This window comes from Rattus norvegicus, chromosome 15 (genome assembly GCF_021556685.1).
Source record: "Rattus norvegicus strain SHRSP/BbbUtx chromosome 15, alternate assembly SHRSP_T2T, whole genome shotgun sequence".
In the NCBI taxonomy this organism is placed as follows: Eukaryota; Metazoa; Chordata; class Mammalia; order Rodentia; family Muridae; genus Rattus; species Rattus norvegicus.
In genome coordinates this window covers 101488590-101509148 of record NC_141548.1, presented here as the reverse complement: position 1 = coordinate 101509148, position 20559 = coordinate 101488590, and the positions used below count along the sequence as shown (strand labels likewise).

General features: G+C 45.7%; 1 protein-coding gene across 2 annotated transcripts in view; it reads right to left on the bottom strand.

The window, feature by feature from the left end:
- Nucleotides 1-19392, bottom strand: part of Cldn10 (claudin 10) — a 91886-nt gene extending 72494 nt beyond the window's left edge. The window contains exon 1 of one of the 2 annotated variants that reach the window (XM_087585442.1): nucleotides 18925-19392. In XM_087585442.1, the coding sequence (XP_087441568.1) occupies nucleotides 18925-19138 (214 nt within the window). In that variant the 5' untranslated portion in view covers nucleotides 19139-19392. 2 annotated transcript variants of the gene reach the window in all.
- Nucleotides 19393-20559: the final 1167 nt, after the last annotated feature.

Genomic DNA, 20559 nt, shown 5'->3' with positions numbered 1-20559 from the left:
TCGCCTGGTGACAGGCCAACCCTGAGGTGAGTCAAGGCATGAACTCAAGAAGCCAGTTACACCACACTGTCACATACTGTCACATCATAGCCAAGAACATAACCAGATCCTTTGTTCACACACACACACGCACACAGACAGACACACACACAGACACACACACACAGATGTACACACATGCACAGAGAAACACAGTAACACACAGACATACAGACACAGACACAGATGCACACATACACAGAGACACACACAGACACAGACACACACAGACATAGAAATGGCACACACACATAGATACACACAGATACACACACCCAGACACACACACAGATGTACACACACACAAATGTACACACACACAGATGTACATACAGACACACACAGAGAGACACACAGACACACACACAGATGTATACACACACACAGACACACACACAGATATACATACACACATAGACACAGAAATGGCACACACACAGACATACAGACACAGATGCACACAAACACAGAGACACACACACAGACACACACACACACACAAATGCACACACAGACACAGACATGCAGACACACACACAGACAGACATGCAGACACCCACACACATAGACACACACACACAGACATGCATATACACACACATAGACACACACAGACAGACAGACGTGCAGACACACACACACACACACACACAGTAGGCTGCTTATACTCAGCTAGCTAGTTTCATTTTTAAACACTTCAGAGCCCAGTCATGAACTGGCACATCCCATAAAAGGCTGGGTCAATTAACAGCCAAAGGAATTCCCACAGACATATCCACCTGATCTAGAGAATTCCTCAGCTGAGACTCTCTTCACGGGTGACTCTAGACTGAGGCAAGTTGACATTTAAAACTAACCAAAACACCCGCCAATCAGAGACAGGAGCACAATTTGAATGGTAAGTGCAAAGAATATTGAAATGTATTGAAAGACATTTTAAATATTGTCTCTAACGTGGTGGCACAGGCTTACACAGCAGCACTCAGGAAACTGAGGCAGGAGAATCACAGGTTTCCATCCAGTTTAGTCTATACTGTGAGTTTTGGGCAGCCTTGGCTATACAGTGAATCTTTGTCTCAAGAACAAACAAAAGACCTTAAACAAAAATCCATGAGCTCCTAAGTTTTTCCCCCAACAATTGAATCATATCTATGTATGATTGTGTGTGTGAGTGTGTGTGTGAGTGTGTGTGTGAGTGTGTGTGTGTGTGAGTGTGTGTGTGTGAGTGTGTGAGTATGTGTATGTGAGTGTGTGTGTATGTGAGTGTGTGTGAGTGTGTGTATGTGTGTGAGTGTGTGTATGTGTATGTGAGTGTGTGTGTGTATGTCTGTATGTATGTGTGTGAGTGTGTGTGAGTGTGTGAGTGTGAACATGTGTGTCTGTGTATGAAAAGGCCAGAGGTTGATGTTCTCTTCCTGACTGCTCTCCACTTGATGGACTAGGTCAGGATCTCCTGCTGCTTCTGACTAGGAGAGCCAGGTAGCACACTCTGGGCAATATTCTGTTTCTGCATCCCAACCCCTGGGATTGCAGAGGGGCCACCAAGTTCACAAGGCTTTTTATGTGGGTTTGGGGAACCCACACTCTGGCTCTCCTGGTTGTACAGGAACCATTTTATCCCCTAACCCGCCTTCCCAGATCTTCACACTGCCCTAGGCATTTGAAGGAAGCTGGAATCCATCTCAGTATTCTGAAAACTAGAAAATAAACAGAGAATTATGTGTTCCTCCTGTCCTCTGTAGAACTGAAATTCTTATCCAATGGTAGCCAATAGTTTATGAAACAAATTTCTATCTTTAAAAGAATCCAAGACAGGAAATGCAGAAGGAACAACAGAATGGGAATAACACTAATTCTACAACTTCTAATGAAATAATGAATCCAGACAAATGGGTTTTAGTGACTGCTAGAAAATTAAACACTGACAGAATTTTATACTGAATGAAGCAAGCTGGGCCTTCTCAACCTGCCAGTGACTTTTTTTCATTAATTTATTTATCCACTTTACACCTCATCACAGCCCCCTTCCTGGTTCCTCCCCTCAGAGGGACCCTCTCCCCATCCCCCTTCTCTTCTCCTCTGAGGGTAGGTACCCCCCCACCCTAGCACATCAAATCACTGTAGGACTAGCTGTGTCCTCTCCCACTGAGGCCAGACAAGGTGGCTCTGTTAAAGAAACAGGATTCATGGTCAACCCACCAATGACTTTTAATGAAAAAAAGAAAAAAAGATGATCAGGCCTCAGAAACCTTCTTTTGAGATGCACATCTCACCCATGAACAATTCATGTTGCCGGACCAACATGGCCCTGAGATGAAGACCAGACAGACATTACGGAAAAAGAATATTATAGATATATTCCCTGTCTGCTCCCTTCCTTTGAAAGGCTCCTAACCACTGCCAAGGGATACGAATGTGCCTGAACCAGACTGGATGTTGGGACTCCATTTGTCTTATGTACGTATATACACATACATATGTATACACACACACACACACACATGCATATATAGTGGGCATATACAGTGTGTATAAATGTGCACATACCGACATAATCTATTTTTCTGACCTCTGTGCTTCTATCCTGATTTCAAATTGGGGTCTTCTAAAACAACAACGCAACAACAAACCAGAAGCAATAACTCTCCCCAATGATCTACACCCCAAAAGAGAATGTTTAATGCATATAGAAGATGCTCAATAGATAGTTGTCATAGGAATGGATGGGCTGTTCGGTGGATCGCTCACGTGCATGACATCACGAGCCTTGCTAAAGCGCAGCAGGACAGGAAAGGACAGGAGTAAAGGAGTTAGGGGATTTGTAAGAATGGAGGACAGATGCTCTCGAAGTGAAAAAGAGAAGGATGAAGGAAGAGGAGCAAAGACAGCAAGTTAATCTGCCTGCAGTGGCAATGGCAGTGTAGTTTATATTTAAAGGGAGCGAAATTAAACTTTAACTCTCAAGGCAGGTGAGTGGGTAAAGGTGCTTACCACACAACCCAGGTGACCCGAGTCTCATCCCTTGAACCCACAGGGCGGGAGCGCGCCAACTACACAAACCTTGCCCTCTGACCTCTATACGTGTGCCCTGGCATACACATCACCCCCACACGGTAATAACGACCTTTACATTTTAATGATGTATTTTGTTTTATTTTATGTTTATAAACATTTGCCTAAGTATATGTACAGGTGCCACGTGAGTGCAGTACCCATTGAGGCCAGAAGAGGGCGTGAGATTTCCCCCACCCCCACCCCGGAACTGGCGTTACAGACAGTGGTGAGCCACCATGTGGTGTTGGTAAAGGAACCTGGGTCCTCTGCAAGGGAAGCCAGTGACCTGCACTACTGAGCCATCTCTCGAGTCCCTCTTTTTCCCTCCAAAATAAATGAAGTAGCCCTCACTACACACTTATTGCTTCCATTACCGCACCAAACAAAAACCTATGTCAGTTTGTTTGCACCCATCCCCATTTGGCCCAATGCAGTCTTTGCATTGGGCTGGGCAGACATCTTAGTTTTTATGATCAAACCAGAGAAGTCCCGCTAAGTCAGCTTGAAATCAAACTTTGCTTGCTCTGCATGTTGTTTAGTAATTAAATTAAAATCCCAGGAAGCTTTGGATTAGAGGACTCTTCCTTCAAGCAAATCCAGGTTAGTAAGATTCTGTGACCTGTCTGAGACAGAATTCCCTCATCCAAAACATCCGGAGCATTGGCTGGATTAATTTGCAACTCACTGGGAGATTTTTTGGTTCAATCTGCTAGAGATTTTCTGTCTGCTTCTATTCCTTTTTTCAATTCTGGCTAATATGCATTTATTCACCGCTTTTATTGAAAACGATACGAGGAGTGTTACTAAGTCCAAAGAATAAAGGAAACGGCAGATAAAATGCAAGAGGAGGGAGAGGTGTAATGAGTGAATAAATATGTTCATTCATGAATAAAAAATTTATTCATGAATAAATAAATTCACCCATCCAACAAATGAACCCACAGAGCCCGTATTTTTACCAGACACTGGGTTATTACGCAATGTATGGAGCAACACAGATCAGCGTTTCTGTTTTGGGGGGATTTTTGAATTTAATTTATTTTTATATAAAATGCCAATTAGCCTATTTGAATTCGATTTACATCATCAAACACTTCTAAAAGAAATAAGCCAAGAACAATTTCTTTGCACTTCAAGAAAGTGGAATGGGGTTGGTGAGGTGGTTCAGTAGGTAAACATTTGCACCACGCCTGGTGACCTAAGATTGATCCCAGAGACCCCCATGATGGAAAGAGAGAAATGACTCACACAAGTGTCTTTCTGATCTCCATACACATGACATGTGGGCGTGTACACGCGTGTGCACGCCAGAACACACAATTTATCTAATTGTTCGTTTTCTCAAACTGGGTCTCTATGTGGCCCTAACTGTCCTAGAGCTTGCTATGTAGACCAGACTGTCCTTGAACCTACAGATATCTGCCTGCCTCAGCCTCCCAGTGGCTGGGATTAACAACATGTACCACCATGACCAGCTAAATTATTTTTAGAGAGAAGATATGAAATACTTTCTTTGGGAAATGCTAATAAAATTGTTACAGTGCTGAAGAGGCTTGATCTTGTAGCCAGAGTCCTGTAATCACAACCACTGGGCTCCAGAAAAATAATCTTTTAATTAAATTCTGTGTTAGGGGCTATGGGAAACAAATTCCCATGCAATATGTTAGGTGTGCTTTTCTCTTTGAGCAGTCTATAAAGTTTTGTAGCTTCCGAGATATTAGTTATTAAAAGTAAATGAGAAAAAACACATTGGTATACATGAAGTGTGTGAATTCTGTAGGGAAAACAAACATAATTAGAGGTCAGATTCTGTCCTAGACCTGAGGTCTATCAGTGTCTATATAGTGTGTGTGTTCACATACAGTACATGCATCCACATACAGTATGTGCATCCACATACAGTGTGTGCATCCACATACAGTGTGTGCATCCACATACAGTGTGTGCATCCACATACAGTGTGTGCAAACCACATACAGTGTGTGCGTCCACATACAGTGTGTGCATCCACATCCAGTGTGTGTGTCCACATACAGTGTGTGCATCCACATACTGTGTCTGCATCCATATACAGTGTGTGCATCCACATACAGTGTGTGCATCCACATACAGTGTGCATCCACATACAATGTGTATTCACATCCAGTGTGTGCATCCACATACAGTATGCAATCCATATACAGTGTGTGCATCCACATACAGTGTGCATCCACATATAGTGTGTATTCACATCCAGTGTGTGCATCCACATACAGTGTGTGCAATCCACATACAGTGTGTGCGTCCACATACAGTATGTGTCCACATACAGTGTGTGCATCCACATACAGTGTGCAATCCACATACAGTGTGTGCATCCACATACAGTGTGTGTGTCCACATACAGTGTGTGCATCCACATACAGTGTCTGCATCCATATACAGTGTGTGCATCCACATACAGTGTGCATCCACATACAGTGTGTGCATCCACATACAGTGTGCATCCACATACAGTGTGTATTCACATCCAGTGTGTGCATCCACATACAGTATGCAATCCACATACAGTGTGTGCATCCACATACAGTGTGTGCATCCACATACAGTGTGCATCCACATATAGTGTGTATTCACATCCAGTGTGTGCATCCACATACAGTATGCAATCCACATACAGTGTGTGCAATCCACATACAGTGTGCAATCCACATACAGTGTGTGTCCACATACAGTGTGTGCATCCACATACAGTGTGTGTCCACATATAGTATGCATATCCACATACAGTATGTGTCCACATACAGTGTGTACATCCACATACAGTGTGTGCATCCACATACAGTGTGCAATCCACATACAGTGTGCAATCCACATACAGTGTGTGCATCCACATACAATGTGTGTCCACATATAGTGTGCATATCCACATACAGTGTGTATCCACATACAGTGTGTACATCCACATACAGTGTGTGCATTCACATACAGTGTGTGCATCCACATACAGTGTGCAATCCACATACAGTGTGCGCATCTACATACAGTGTGTGCATCTACATACAGTGTGTGCATCACATACAGTGTGTGCATCCACATACAGTGTGTGTGTTCACATACAGTGTGTGCATCACATACAGTGTGTGCATCTACATACAATGTGTGTCCACATATAGTGTGCATATCCACATACAGTGTGTACATCCACATACAGTGTGTGCATCCACATACAGTGTGTACATCCACATACAGTGTGTGTGTTCACATACAGTGTGTGTGTCCACATATAGTGTGCAGTCCACATACAGTGTGCAATCCACATATACTGTGTGCATCCACATACAATGTGTGTGTTCACATACAGTATATGGTACACTTATAGTATGCGTATCCAGAGCTAGTAATCCTGACACTAGTTTGCCCAGCCCTTCCCAGCTAGATTTTTGAAATGCAGCCAATTGAAGAAACGATCTTATCTCTGCTTAGATTTTTACCTCTACACATAAGGTGTTTGAGCTTTTTATATCTATACACTGGGTTGCCCCTATGTACTTCTTCTTAACTCTGGTTAGTGTCTTGTGATATAACATTGATTGCTTTAAGTTGTCATACAGAACTATTTACATCACAGAAACTGGCTGATCCCACGAATCAGCACTTACTTCTCCCATTTTGTTTCCTAGATTCATTAAGTAGAGAAAGGCTCTAGAGAGATAGCTCAGTTAGGAGCACTTGTAATCCTTAAAGCTTTCAGAATTGCACTGTTCATCTACGGGATAACTATGTAATGACAGCGTTGCTTCCAGAGGATTTAAGTTCAGTTGACTGCGCATGTTCACCCGCAGGAAAAAGGAAAAAATGGAAAAGAGGTTAAAAGATCAAAGAAAGCATTGCACCCAGATTGCGAATCAGTGTTTGTAAGCAGAGAAGACCCAGGAATTTAAGTTAATCATGAAAGCTATTTACAGGTCTTCTACAAAGCTGAAGCCAAAGAGTCGAGTTGGTGAGTCCGTGTAATTAAGGGAAGGGAGCGAGTTCCTCTTCCCATCTCACCCACTGCAGTTGGGAAGCCGGAAGCGAAAGAGGGCTATTCCCAAGGCAATCACGCTGAGCCTCGTGCTGTGATGGAGATAACAGAGATGGTTCGAGCTATCGCGGAAGGCTGCGGCTGGCAATTTGGTCTGAGTGTGGTGAAGGGCTCCGCGTGTTCCCCTCCTGCTTTGCTGATGTGGTCGTAAGCATTCAGAGACGTGGAGCCCAAGTGGCCTGGCCACCCTGAAATTCTGCAGACGAGGATCCAGGGAGCCCACTTTCTGCTGATGGTGGTCACGCATGGCTGGGTGATTTATGGGCATGAGCAACCACCCCATCCGTATTTGAGGGTCATTAATTAGCAAGAGGGGACTTAGCCCAGAGTCACTCGGAAGAAGACAGGAAGTCCTCAGAATCCTTCTGGCCAGACAGTCGGAGCGAGCCTAGCTAGCTACCTTCATTTTCTTTAGAATCACTTTCAGGTTTTTGACAAGGAGCAGTGCGGGTGCCGTCTGTCGATCTTTAACGCCTGGATGAAAACTCCCATGAAATAAGGCCTTCGAGGAGAGCAGGGATCAGGGTGTCACCGAGACTTACAGGGCACATTTCAGAGACAGCTGTCAGAAGTCAAATCCCAGATGTGTTGTAGAATATTCGGTTAAAGGGATGGCGTCTGAGCCCTCAGGTCGCAAGGTCCCACCGAGGCACGTGCACACAGGACATTTCCTCTCCCACTAAGTGGAGGTGGATGTGGGGTGGGATCCATCTGGAGAGATTCCATGATAGTACTGAAGGAGCAGTGGTTTGGCTAAGGTTTGAGTGTGTCCCCAGAGACACTTTGGTTCCTGGGGGGTGGTACTGATGCCTTTGGGGTGGGTAGTAAGGAAAGGTCATTATGTCATCAGAAGTTCCGTTTTTGCTAAGATTGGTCTGGTAGGATGTGCTGGACCACCAAGGAGGGAGCTGGTTGTTACAAAAAGAATAACTGCTCCACCCCCACTGTGTGAACTTTGCTGGTAGAGCTGGCTCCATTTCTGTTTTTCCACCAGTTACAAGGTAACTCTCACCAGAGGCTCTTTGCTGGGCTGCCTAGCTGAGTGTGGTGGCTCACGACTCTAAGCTCAGCACTCCAGAGGCTGAGGCAGGAGGACTACTGCAAGTTCAAGCACAGGCAATGTGTTGAAGAAACAGTACACCTGTTTCACCTGGGTTTTAGCCTCTCAAACTGTGAGGTGACTGGCACTTGACTGTTATAGGGTAGAGACGAGAGGACTGCTGCAAATCTGAGGGCATCAGCAGTGCGTGCGAGGCACTCCAGGTCCGTAGAGTTAGACCTGGTGCCGGCAACAAGAGCGTGGAGTTTGTGCAGAACGGCTTAGGCAAGGGCCAGGCAGAGATTGTTAAACCCAGTTCTCGTGGGACTGCAGCTCAGTGCTGAGAGACAGGAAGTATGCAAGTAGCCACTGTAGAGGCCAGATTAGCAAAATCATAAAGCAAGCACCAAGAGATGTGGGGCAGGGGCGGGGGTGGGGTCAAGGAGGAAGATATTAAAAGGCTGTGGGTGAGATGCTGCATTGGAGGGTGGTGCAGGAGGAAGAGAAGGAGGGAGGGAAGGAGGGAGGGAGGGAGGGAAAGAAGGAGGGAGCGAGGGAGGGAGGGAGGGAGGGAAAGAGGGACGGGGCAGTGGCGCTGAAGCAGGGCTAAGCAGGATGGTCTGGTCTTACTTGTTGAGAATTAGTCACCTCTGGGGAATCCTTGATGGGCGGACCACTAGTGCTTGGGTTCAGTCATGAATACAAACCCACCATATCTTTGTTATGATTTTATATCTCTTCACTAAACTTGAGCTCCTGGGCCTGTAACAAGCACAATTACAGATAGCACCCAACATGAAAAGCCAGTGTGGGGGACCAGGGAGAAGTCCGCAGTGCATGGAGCTGCTCTCCACAGCAGCTGAATGAAATCCAGGGTTGGACTAGGAAGCTCAGCCTTTGGAAATTACCCCTGGCTATACCATATAGCCTTGCTCGGGGTGAGTAGAAAAATAGAAAAGAAATTTCCCTAACACTTCATCCAAATCTAGGTCCACAGAGAGAGCCCAGAGGCTTAGCCTATGTGGGAAGTCACCTATGCCTGAGATGTGGTAAATGTTCTTCTTGGGGGAATGGAAGGGACCATCAGGAAAATTCCACGGCTGTGGCATGGTCAGACGCCAGCCTGGAAAGGAAGAAGGCACGATGGGAAACCAGACCTATAGAACCAGCGGAGCTGGGAAGTAGGGAAGTCAGGGGGAAGGGCTGAATGGAAGATACCCAACAAGGAAGCCAGGATAAAGAGGGAAGTGTGCCAGAGCCTGGGGTCAGCAGGATGGCCAAGCCAGCAAGGAGAGATACGGGCACCATGGTTACGGACAGTGAAATGGAGGCAGAGCGGTGGGGATGCTGGAAGAGTCCCACGGAGACCACATATGCAGAAGGAAGACTTGCTGAGCTGAAGATAAGAGAGCTATGTGAACAGCAGTCCTGGAAGGCTGGAATTGTGTGCTGGGACCAAGAGCTACGACAGTAGCCAAATCTTACTGGCTCAGTCCTTCTGGTAAGGGGGAAGCTAAGCAACTGTGGCCGCAGACCAGGAAGGAGAGAGGAGAGGGAGGAGGGTGTGACAGGTGCCAAATGTCACCAAGATAGCACCTAGCAATCTGAGGACTCGGAGGAGGTAAAATGATTTCAAGTATGTCCTGGTGTGTCCCAGTAGGTCAGGACAACGGTGTGATGGATGGTCACGGTGACAAAGTGGAAGGTGTGTGTTCCATTCTGATCCCTGTACCCTGTGAATTACTGTCCCGAGTGAGTAGCAAGCTCCACCATCACCTCTGGTTTCTCACTCTGCTTCCCATCGGAGGTTAATTGTGTAACGTGTGTGAGATGCTACAGGACAATGAGCGAGTAAGAAAAGGTGCGAGATGTGCAGGTACCGGGTGGAAATACCAGATACAGTCAGACTTTTGTGTTTGTTTGTAATTCTAAATGGATTTGGAGTGAAGGCTGGACAGGTCACACCTGGGTGAGGGCAAGCCACTCCCACCACACCCTGCTGGTGTCATCGGAGGGACAGAGGAGCAGGGGTAGAAAGGATAATAAAGGAAATGTTGCTGTAGGGACTCTGAGGACTCAGGAGCCCGCTCTCGGGTAAGTTTTAGACTCACAGCCTGGGAAGATCAGCAGGGAATGTCGCTGACAGGGGCATCCAGGATTAACTTGGCACAAGATGTCACTAGGAGCTCATGAGTGTTTTTTTAAATAAAACAAATAGCTCATATCTGTACACACACACACACACACACACACACACACACACACACACACACACACACGGAGTCTCCTCTGGTCCTCCAACATTCTCCCCACTTATGCACATCCTCCAAGAGCTCTTCCCAAAGACCAGTGGGGGAATAATAGGGTAGACAGGCTGGTGAGTTCAGAGCGGGCACTGGATCAGGAGGCAGGCAGCAGGAACGCTGATATCAGGGAGTTTGACAGTCACGTGAACGATCTCCTGCCTGAAACCTAGACAGATATCATAGAGGTCTGAGGTCAGGTTCAGACAGGAGAGTGGGAATCAGCTGATCTCCCAGGGCTTAACCACACAGCGCAGTCAGTCCTGTGGGGACACTTAGGAGTCTCATAGAACAACAGAAATCTTAAGACAGGCTTGCTTTGCTTGTAGAACAGAACGGGGGCTGGAGGTAGATAAGAAGATAGCGTCCCCCCCATGCCCCATCTGCTTCACCCAAACACTACCATTCATGTTCTGTCACCCAAACACTACCATTTATGTTCTGGAGAAAATCATTCTCTATAGTACAGCCGATTTGGTTTTATCCATGGTTTATGTTTGTCATGTATAAATAAAAAAACGTCAACCAACAGCAGTTCATTCAAAAGCAGGACTCGGCCGTTTGAATCCCCTGCCCCGTGCCCTGTGCCCGGATTTGGAAACGGTCATTCTGTTCCCCGGCAAAGGTCCCGTGGCACACGCTGTAGGTTTCTTAGGAACCTCGCAATGCCAAATTACACCTTGAGAACTATCCCTTCCTACACCGACCCTGGCCGTCTGGATTTAAACAGAGCTGCACCGGCACAGCACATGTTACAATAGATGGTTGGCAGGTGCTCTCTAGGCATCTGTAGCCATTTCCTTGTGTGGTAACCCAGTCCACCATGGGTCCGCTGGTAGAAATCACTTCTCCAGTGATCTTAAATCCGGCTCCACTGTGACATGGACCCCCAAATCCTACTTTTCTCTTTCCCACACCCTTATTGGTTTTTTTTGTTTGTTTGTTTTTTGGTTCTTTTTTTCGGAGCTGGGGACCGAACCCAGGGCCTTGCACTTACTAGGTAAGCGCTCTACCACTGAGCTAAATCCCCAGCCCCACCCTTACTGTTTTTATGTTTTCCTTTTCCCTGTTTGGAACACTAAATGCTCCTGTGAGGCTATTTCAAGGCCCTACCCAACCCTGCAGTTATATCCTGGGGTGAGTGAATGTAGATCCCAGTTCACAGCTCTTAAGGTAGAATATGGCTCCCTGCTCCCTGCGGAGCACGGGGAGTAGTTTGTTGTATTACTTTGTTTCTCTCTTTTTTGCTAACTGCTCCACTACTGGGGGCCCCGGTTGCATCTGTTTCTTTTGCCACTCCATTTCCCCCAGTTTGTATTAAATTTCTAAAATGTACAGTCTTCTATGTGAGAAGTTAACTCCCCTCAAGTCTGATTCATCCCATACAGCTGGTCTTGAAACTTTTCCTAAATGTGAAGTTAGGAATGTGTTTTTGTAATGGGTGGCGATGGTTGGTGGAGACTCATGGTCTGTTAAACTATTGAGAACAGCTGACTGGAGGGTGCTTTGCCCTAGGTGGTCATCCATATCGCCTTCCTCAAGGATCAAGGATCGTGTGGAAGGTGTGGGTGCCAGGCAGGAACAATGGAAACACTGAGGATGGGGCGGATGTGACAAAACCGGTGCACAGCAGTGCAGGTACCTGACAGGGCTTACAGCAGATAGGGCCAGTCAACAGTCTATCACCGGTGAGGGAGGGGCCTAAGAGGGCTAATCCCTCCCTGAGCGGTTCATAGTTTCTGGGGAGGGAAGTCCTTTTCTTCAGTGGTGTAGCCATGCCCATTTGAATAATCTCCTATCCGTGGTACATACTTGTCTTAGATTTTCTGCTGCTCTGATGAAACACCATGACCGAAAAGCAAGTTGGGAATGGAAGGGTTTATTTAGTGTATACTTCTGCACTGCTGTTTCTTACCAAAGAAAGTCAGCATGGGAACTCAAACAGGACAGGAACCTGGAGGCAGGAGCTGATGCAGAGGCCATGGAGGGTGCTGCTTACTGGCTTGCTGAGCTTGCTTTCTTATAGAACCCGGGACCACCAGCCCACGGATGGCACCACTCACACTGGGCTGGGTCCTCAACCATTGATCACTAATTGAGAAAATGCCTTATAGCTGGATCTCATGGAGGCGTTTCCTCAAGGGAGGTTCCTTCCTTTCTGAAAGACCTCAGGTTTTGTCAAGTTGACACACAAACCAGCCAGTATAACAAGCATCCCCTTCAGTAGGTCATCCACAAATAGGATTGAAAGTAGAAGGGAAGTCGTTGAAAAGAAGGAATCTAGGGATGTGGTGGCTTGAATGAGATGCTCTTGGGTATTTGAATGTTTGGTGGTCTGGTTGTGCTGTTTGGGGAGGTTTAGGAGGTGTGGCCTTGGTGTAGGAGGCATGGCCTTGGTGTAGGAGGTGTGGCCTTGGTGTAGGAGGTGTGGCCTTGGTGTAGGAGGTGTGGCCTTGGTGTAGGAGGTGTGGCCTTGCAATGGGAGGCGTGGCCTTTTGTAGGAGGTGTGGCCTTGTTGTAGGAGACATGGTCTTGTTGTAAGACGCCTGTTACTGGAGGTGGACTTTGACACTGATGCTATTTCTAGTTTGTTCTCTCTTTTGAGCCCTCAGCTTCCTACTCCAATGGCCTTAGGGTTTCTATTGCTATGGTGGGAGGAGCTGATATAATCAAAATACATTATGCCCATGTAGGCAGTTGTCAAGAATAAATTAAAATACATTACAAAGTAAAAAGAACTGGAGAACTCGAAATCATGGCCTATGCTGCAAGTACTCTGCAAGGTCAAGGGTCAAGAACTTAGATTGGGGAGTCCTTCCAGACCCTTCTATCTCTCACAAGCTGCTGAAACATGTAGGTTTTACTTCCAGAAGTCTTTGTCTACGTCCCTTGTGCTATTTTTGCTCAGGTTCTAATTGGAAACCCTGACAATCTTCACATAGGACAAGTCCTGTCAGATACCCCAAGCTTACCGTGTTCTTGAAGCTTCTAACACTTTCAAGCTGAAGTCGGATCCCACCTTAGAGTTTAAAGGTGTCTAGCCGTTTCCCTTTGTCTGTCTGCAGTCAGCCTTCGTCCCATGGGTGTGCTCTGTCTGGTTTGCTCCCTGGTGCATGGGGCTCTTCTCTGCTAAAGGCCTTTTCTTGCAGGTGCCAGCCGCATGCTACCCACACATTAACTCACCACCGTTTCTGAAACAGACAACGCTCCCCGTCTACAGTCCAGGGAGCCCAAGCCTTCAGTATTCTGCCCCAAGTCATGCGGTTAATAAGTTGTGGAGCCAGGTAGGCTCGTTAGCCTGAGATGCCCTCTCTCTTGGCAGACTTCTGCCATCTTGCCAGACAGTTTCAGCATCAGCTCTTCTGGGAATTCTGTGTCCCCTGTCCTTAGTCACCATATAGCTCTAAGCATGACTGGTTGAAATTTGCTGAGTATAAGCCTCACTGTCAGCTACCTATCCTCAGACAGGTCCATGCCATGTTCCCACCAAAACTAAGGAGTCTAAGGATTACTTTGATTACAAGGACACATTATTGGATCAACAAATTAAAGCCCCAAAGAGCCCTTTGCATCTGTAGAATGGCAACATAGCCACTTGCCAATTGTCACCCTTTTGTAATCAAATTAGCTGATAATACAAAAACCAAAAATCTAACAAAGTCTTAATTGTAGACCAGCCGGATAATTACAGCTCAATTAAGAACGATGCAGTTCTCAGTAATGAGCATAATCTCAAATCATACAAGTGCAGGGTGTTTAAGAATGAATGAATGCGACATTTTCTTGGAAAAATGTCCTTTGAGGAGTCGGAGGAGAGAGCTTGGCTGTGACACGCTTGCTGTGTATGTGCGAGGACAGAGTTTGAGCCTTAGTGTGTATGGAACATTGTGTCCGCACTGCCAGCCCACCCCTGGGAGGCAGAGGCAGAGGATCCTGGGGACTTGCTGTTGACCTCTGACACTCACGCACATCTGCATCCATGTGCCTCTACACATGCATGTACACTCACCCATGCATGAACATGCACACACACAGTGGCACATACATAAAAACGGTTTTTAGTGTTGCCTCTTAAGTATCTTCCCTTTACGATAAGACTCTGTCTGCGGTGGATTAGGTGACAGAATTGTGCATACTCCGTAGAGATGACTGGGCTACCCACAGGGAGTAGGAGACCCAGGGAAAGTTGAACACGAGCTTTCTTTACTCAAAACGTTTGACAGCAAAAAGCTGTTGTTAAGTCTCATAGAGGGAGGGGACAGCAAAGCCCCACCCAGATGATACCTGAGCCAAAAAGGACCCCGGGTCTGGTGTCATTTTATTCTCACTGACTATACTTCTCACTTTCTGCGTTCTCTACACTGTAGTTACTGAAAACCTCTGCTGACTGGGAATCAAGCACCGTTCCCCAGAGCTAACTCACTCTCAGACACAGCACACAGTCTCTGTGTGTGCGACTTTCAGATGTGACCCAGCCAATCAAAAACCATTTCTCCAACTGCTTCTTATCCAACTCTCATTCAACCCCAAGCTTCTAGTGGTCAGGAACTAGACAACCCAACGACCTGAGAGCTTGCTAAAAACCCTTTAAACCAGCAATTCAAAATCTGTCCAAGCCTGACTCTGTCCAGCACAGTCTTTCCTGAAAATCACAGATCCCTGCTTCTCTCTCTCCTCTGCCTGCTCACCAACCTCATATTTCCCATAGGGCCTTGCAGGGATGTTTGCCTCCTGCCTTCTTAGGGATTATGAGTATGAAAATTCCTTTCACTACACATTAGAGGCATTTGTATGTCACGTGCCTTACCGCCGCAGATGAAAACAATCCCAGGACCTTTAAAAACACATTGTACAACTGTGGCGTGTCATAGGAATCCTCACCTCAGTCTTCCCCAGAAAGATGTGTGCAGAAACCAGAGACATGGTAGCCTGCAGCTTTGAGGTCCAAAATGCAGCCACTGAGGCTGTGGTTGGAAACGCCATGTTACAGTTGACATGGGGAGTTCCAAAGTTTAAAGAGATATTCATAGTAGTAGTTTCCACAACTTATGAAGAACCCACTTTGTGTCAGGCAGGGTAATAGTATACTTTGCCTGTGTTATGCCAAGCATTTGCCATAGAACGAGAATACTGAAGGCTGGGAAGATGGTCCAGTGAGTAAAAGTGGTCACTGTGGGACCTGAGCTTGATTGCCCGGAACCTACATAGAAGCCAGACATATTGTACTTGTGTCTAGAATCTCAACACCCCTAAAAGGCATTGGAAAACTGAAACGGGGGACTCCCCAGAAGCCCAGGATCAAGCTTGCCTGGCGTATGCAACAGAAAACCCACAACAAGAGCTCTTCTCAAGGTAGGAGGTGAGGATGGACATGTGAAGCTATCCCTTGATCACCGCATGCATGCCACGGTACATGCAAGCCTGTGTTCACACACAAGGATGTATACACACACGAAAGCTGCTGCTCAGTGGGAGTAAGGCTTTTACTAAATGTGAAGTCTTCTGGAATTCTAGATATGAGCCTTTATGGGGGTTTTCTAAAACGCTTACTGTGTAAGAGGGCCCTAGAGATCTTTCAGGTGGAGACCTGAGATTGTGTGTTTCCCATGGGACGTATGCGTTGTTTACCCATGGCTCACAATTGACCCAACATCGTGCTTTGAAATCCTATCATAAACGCACAGGAAAACAACATGTTCTTCTGTTTCCTAAGCACTTCCGTAGGAGCCTAGCCCCTTTGCCAACCTTGGTGACACGAGCTGAGATTCCTGCTACACAGATTAAATGTTAGAAATTTCACTCAGTATATATGCAGACGTTTCCCCTGCTTCTCCACTGCTTGATGTAATAAAACAAAGGAAAAGTGGCCAACTCTGCTAGCCTCAGCCCTGATACCCATAGGAAACTTAAAGCTCCTTTAGAAGTAGGAGCCAATATTCAGATCTGAGAAAGCATACAGCCCTTATATAAAATGGCATAGTATTTAAGTATGACATGTATGCATCTTCCTGCGAACTTCAAATTACCGTAGACGATAATCCTGACATTAAAAATTGTTTTCCGGGGCTGGGGATTTAGCTCAGTGGTAGAGCGCTTACCTAGGAAGCGCAAGGCCCTGGGTTCGGTCCCCAGCTCCGAAAAAAAAAAAAAAGAACCAAAAAAAAAATTGTTTTCCGGGGTTGGGGATTTAGCTCAGTGGTAGAGCGCTTGCCTAGGAAGTGCAAGGCCCTGGGTTCGGTCCCCAGCTCTGAAAAAAAAAGAACCCAAAAAAAAATTGTTTTCCACAGTAGCTGAATTTGTATTTATTTAGTGTTCATATGTGCATGTGTGTTTGGATCCTTTCTCTCCTCATTCCTTCCCCTCCAAGTCCTCCCATAGCCCCACTTCCTCCCTGTATATATGTTTGCAAGTTCTCTCTGTGTGTCTCTGTCTCTGTCTCTCTTTGTCTCTGTCTACCTCGGTCTCTCTTTGTTTCTCACTCTCTATGTGTGTCTCTCTGTATCTCAGTCTTTCCCTCCCCACCCTCTTTAAATCTAGTACCGAGTCCATTTAATGCACCCGAGTGTTCATGGCTGTGACCATCTACTGGAACATGTGCAGCCTCTCTGGCCTTCGTCCCTGAAGAAAACTGAATCCGCTGCTTCCATTATCATGATGATCAACTTAAAAAACAAACTTGTAGGGCCAGTGAGATGTCTTGGCAGGCAAAATTGTTTACTATAGAAGTCTGACAACCTAAGTTGGGTCTCTGAAACCAAATAAAAGAGGAAGAAGTGAAGTGAGTGCATAAAGATTTCTGTGACCTCCACCCATAAGCTTTGGTATGTGCATACCTACACACACACACACACACACACACACACACACACAACATGTGTGTACACACAACAATGACAACAATAATTGCTTTACATTTTTTAAAAAATGAGTTTGAAGGGTAGATTATTATTTAGATTCCTGTAACCCTGTAACAGTCCTAGCTCTGTGTTTTCTAAGACACACTGGGAAGCAGGCAGTGAGGTCACATGAAAATCTCTCATGGCTCTTTAAGCCACTTGGAGCCAAGGTTGAGCATGAATTTTTCTCAATAGCTAGGTTTCATTGAAGGATATAGAGTAAGATGAAATATGCATCTGGTTAGGAAGAAAGGAACAGGCCTACTTACATGCTGCTCAACGTAGAGACGGGCTACGAAGAAACATGGGGCAGAATGACCGTGCAGGTGTGCAGAGCTAAGGGTCAGACCCTCTCCCTTCAGTTCCCCTCCCTGTCTCAAGGGAAGTTTTCTAAAGAGGAAACAATAACCCTGGAATATCTCAAAATAATCGTGGGGTTGATGAGGGGAGACTATAGGGAGTCTTCTAACAGATTCTTAGAAAGCACAAGCTACCCAAGGGCTTGCCTGGGCCAGCCCCGCTTAGGGCATACGCCGGCTCGTTACAAAGTATCTCCAGGCTTTACTGAAGTAGCCTCTCTTTACTCTTGGTAGTCAGCAGGGCCTGACACAAAGTCCCATAAAATATTATTCATTAGTAACTTCTAGTTACATTTTTCTTTCTTTCTTTTTAACTGAGGCCAAGGTACAGACTTGTCACTTGTTTGTAAAAAGTCCCGTGTCTTGACAAGTCTTGGGGAGAGCTTTAACACTCTGAGCCTACATCACACAGTGTATTTAACACTCTGAGCCTATGTCATGCAGTGTATTTAACACTCTGAGCCTACGTCACGCAGTGTGTTTAACATTCGGAGCCTACGTCACGCAGTGTGTTTACAGAAGTGTACACTCTTCAGCAACAGAAGGCAGAAGGAGATTATTAAGTTTTAAAGCAAGTAACAGTTATTTCTCCAGAGGTCTCTAAAGTGTGAAAATGTCTTTAAAGCCAACAAACTGTCCTTCTAAAGACCCATTGTTTGGAAGAGGAAAGATTACTCACAAATGAAAATCAAACAGAGGAAGCCAAAAGGACCATTCCTGGCACTTCCTTCCAATTGACAGTTACTTTATCACTAAACATGGTTATAAAAAAGAAAACCTGGAGACTACTAGGACGCTGAATTATTTCCTTCCTTCAGAGTTTTCCTTCAAGAGGGAAATTCTAAACCAATAAAAGGCCTTTCAACCCAGGATAGAACCCCCATGAAAATGTCCCTGTGACTCATTGCATATTAAAAATCAGGTCTTAAGCCAATGCACTTCCTACACATTACATTAGAGTCTGGCATTAGCCAGGTCTATAAGACCCCAAGGTTATTCTTAATTTTCCTTTATCCACACCAACAATTTAGTTCTTTTAGCCACTAGAGACCCCATCCATCATGGGCAAGATGCGGAGTGAGCAGCCAGCTGCCGGCAGCTTGCTGATGGAGCTCAGGAAGGGAAGGTAGCACTTTGCACCAGCCTCAAACACAGCTCTCATATTTACCTTCTACTTTGAAGATAGTGAAGTGCGGCCGGCAGTGGAAGGAGCCCAGGGCGTTACCTGCGCAGTTCATCCACAGACCCTGGTAAACCCAGGTGGCGGTTATCACGGACGATGCTCGGGTGGTCACTTTCCATTCATTGGATGTGGTGGCAGCGACAAGAGCACCAAACCCTCCAACGCCACACACCAGAGCTGAGATCTGCGCCCTGGACATGTTGCTCAGCCTTGCCTGCTGTCACAGTCCACACTGAATGCTTTGGTGGCCTAGGCATGCAGCCACTGGACAGGACTCCCACAAATGTTACAGCCCGCCCATGAGGGTGGGTGACAATTCTTCATACTTTGATGGCTCCAAGTATGGGAATTTAGGATTAAGTATAGTGAAGTAAGGGCATCTTAGCGATAGCCTAAATAATCTTTCTAATTCCCTACTGAGATACCAAAACTTTGTAGAGGAATTTTGAAGGTGTTGGTCCTGCAGATATTTTTTTCGTTAGCATGGTGGTTAATGCTTAATTTTCTGTTAGCTCAAAGGTTAGCGAACCATGCAACGATCAGAAATTACAGAGTACGGATTATACAGTAACATTCAAAGGCTCCTCATTTGACCAATTTCTTTATGTTTACATGTTGTCAAGGCTTTACCTAAATGGAGTCACGCTGCACAGATTCTCCTGTAACCTCTTCAATCAGTACTGCATGTATGGATTTATCTGTGGCCATGGTGTAGCTATCCCATCTGACAGCTGGGTGTATTATTTTAGTAAATGCTCACACCACAATTCCTCCACATTCTTAGAGATGAATATTGTTCCCTTTTCTCTCCCCAGTAATAAGTAGCCTCGGTCAAACCTGTCGTGAATTTCCTCTTGTGTCCCCGAGAGAGGATCCCCAGGGTGTATCTTAGAGGGTGACTTGCTGGAAACACATCTTCCTCGATGATTCTGAATTACCTTCCGGTGTAAAGCCAGCACACGTCAGTCACCACAATGAGTGAGTTCTCACGGTTCCAATTCCTAATACTTGGCGTGGTGGAGCTAACAGAATTTTAAAATTCTAGCCAACCTTATGACAATTTCAAAGGTTATATTATGATCACTAATTCATATTTGTCATTATAAATGAGGCTGGAGTATCTGTTCTGTGCAATCACTGATTGACTGTGGTTTTAATCTGTCATGAAGGGTGACAGTTTTACTTGTTAATCTGGTGCATTGTTTAAGTTGTTCGTTTATTTTTCACTTTATAAATTTGGGATAGTAATCTTTTAATGTGATGCTGTAAATTTCTTTGTGGTTGGCGAATTATCTTTAGGTAGCCATTTGAGAAAATCTTTACTTTTAAAATCTCTCTCTCTCTCTCTCTCTCTCTCTCTCTCTCTCTCTCTCTCTCTCTCTCTCGGCACTTGTGTGATACATGTGGAGGTCAGAGGACAGCTATAGTGGTGGCCTCTATTTTCCACATTTTAGGGATGGTGCTGCTTTGTCCCTGAATTCCCCAGATTAGCTTGCTTGTGAGCTCACAGGGATTCTCCTGTCTCTGTCTCCTTCCTCTGTACTTTTAAAGTCCTAGTTAATTCTTACATAATCCAGAGTTGATCGATTCCTGTCTTGTGATTTGTGATGTATTTTACTT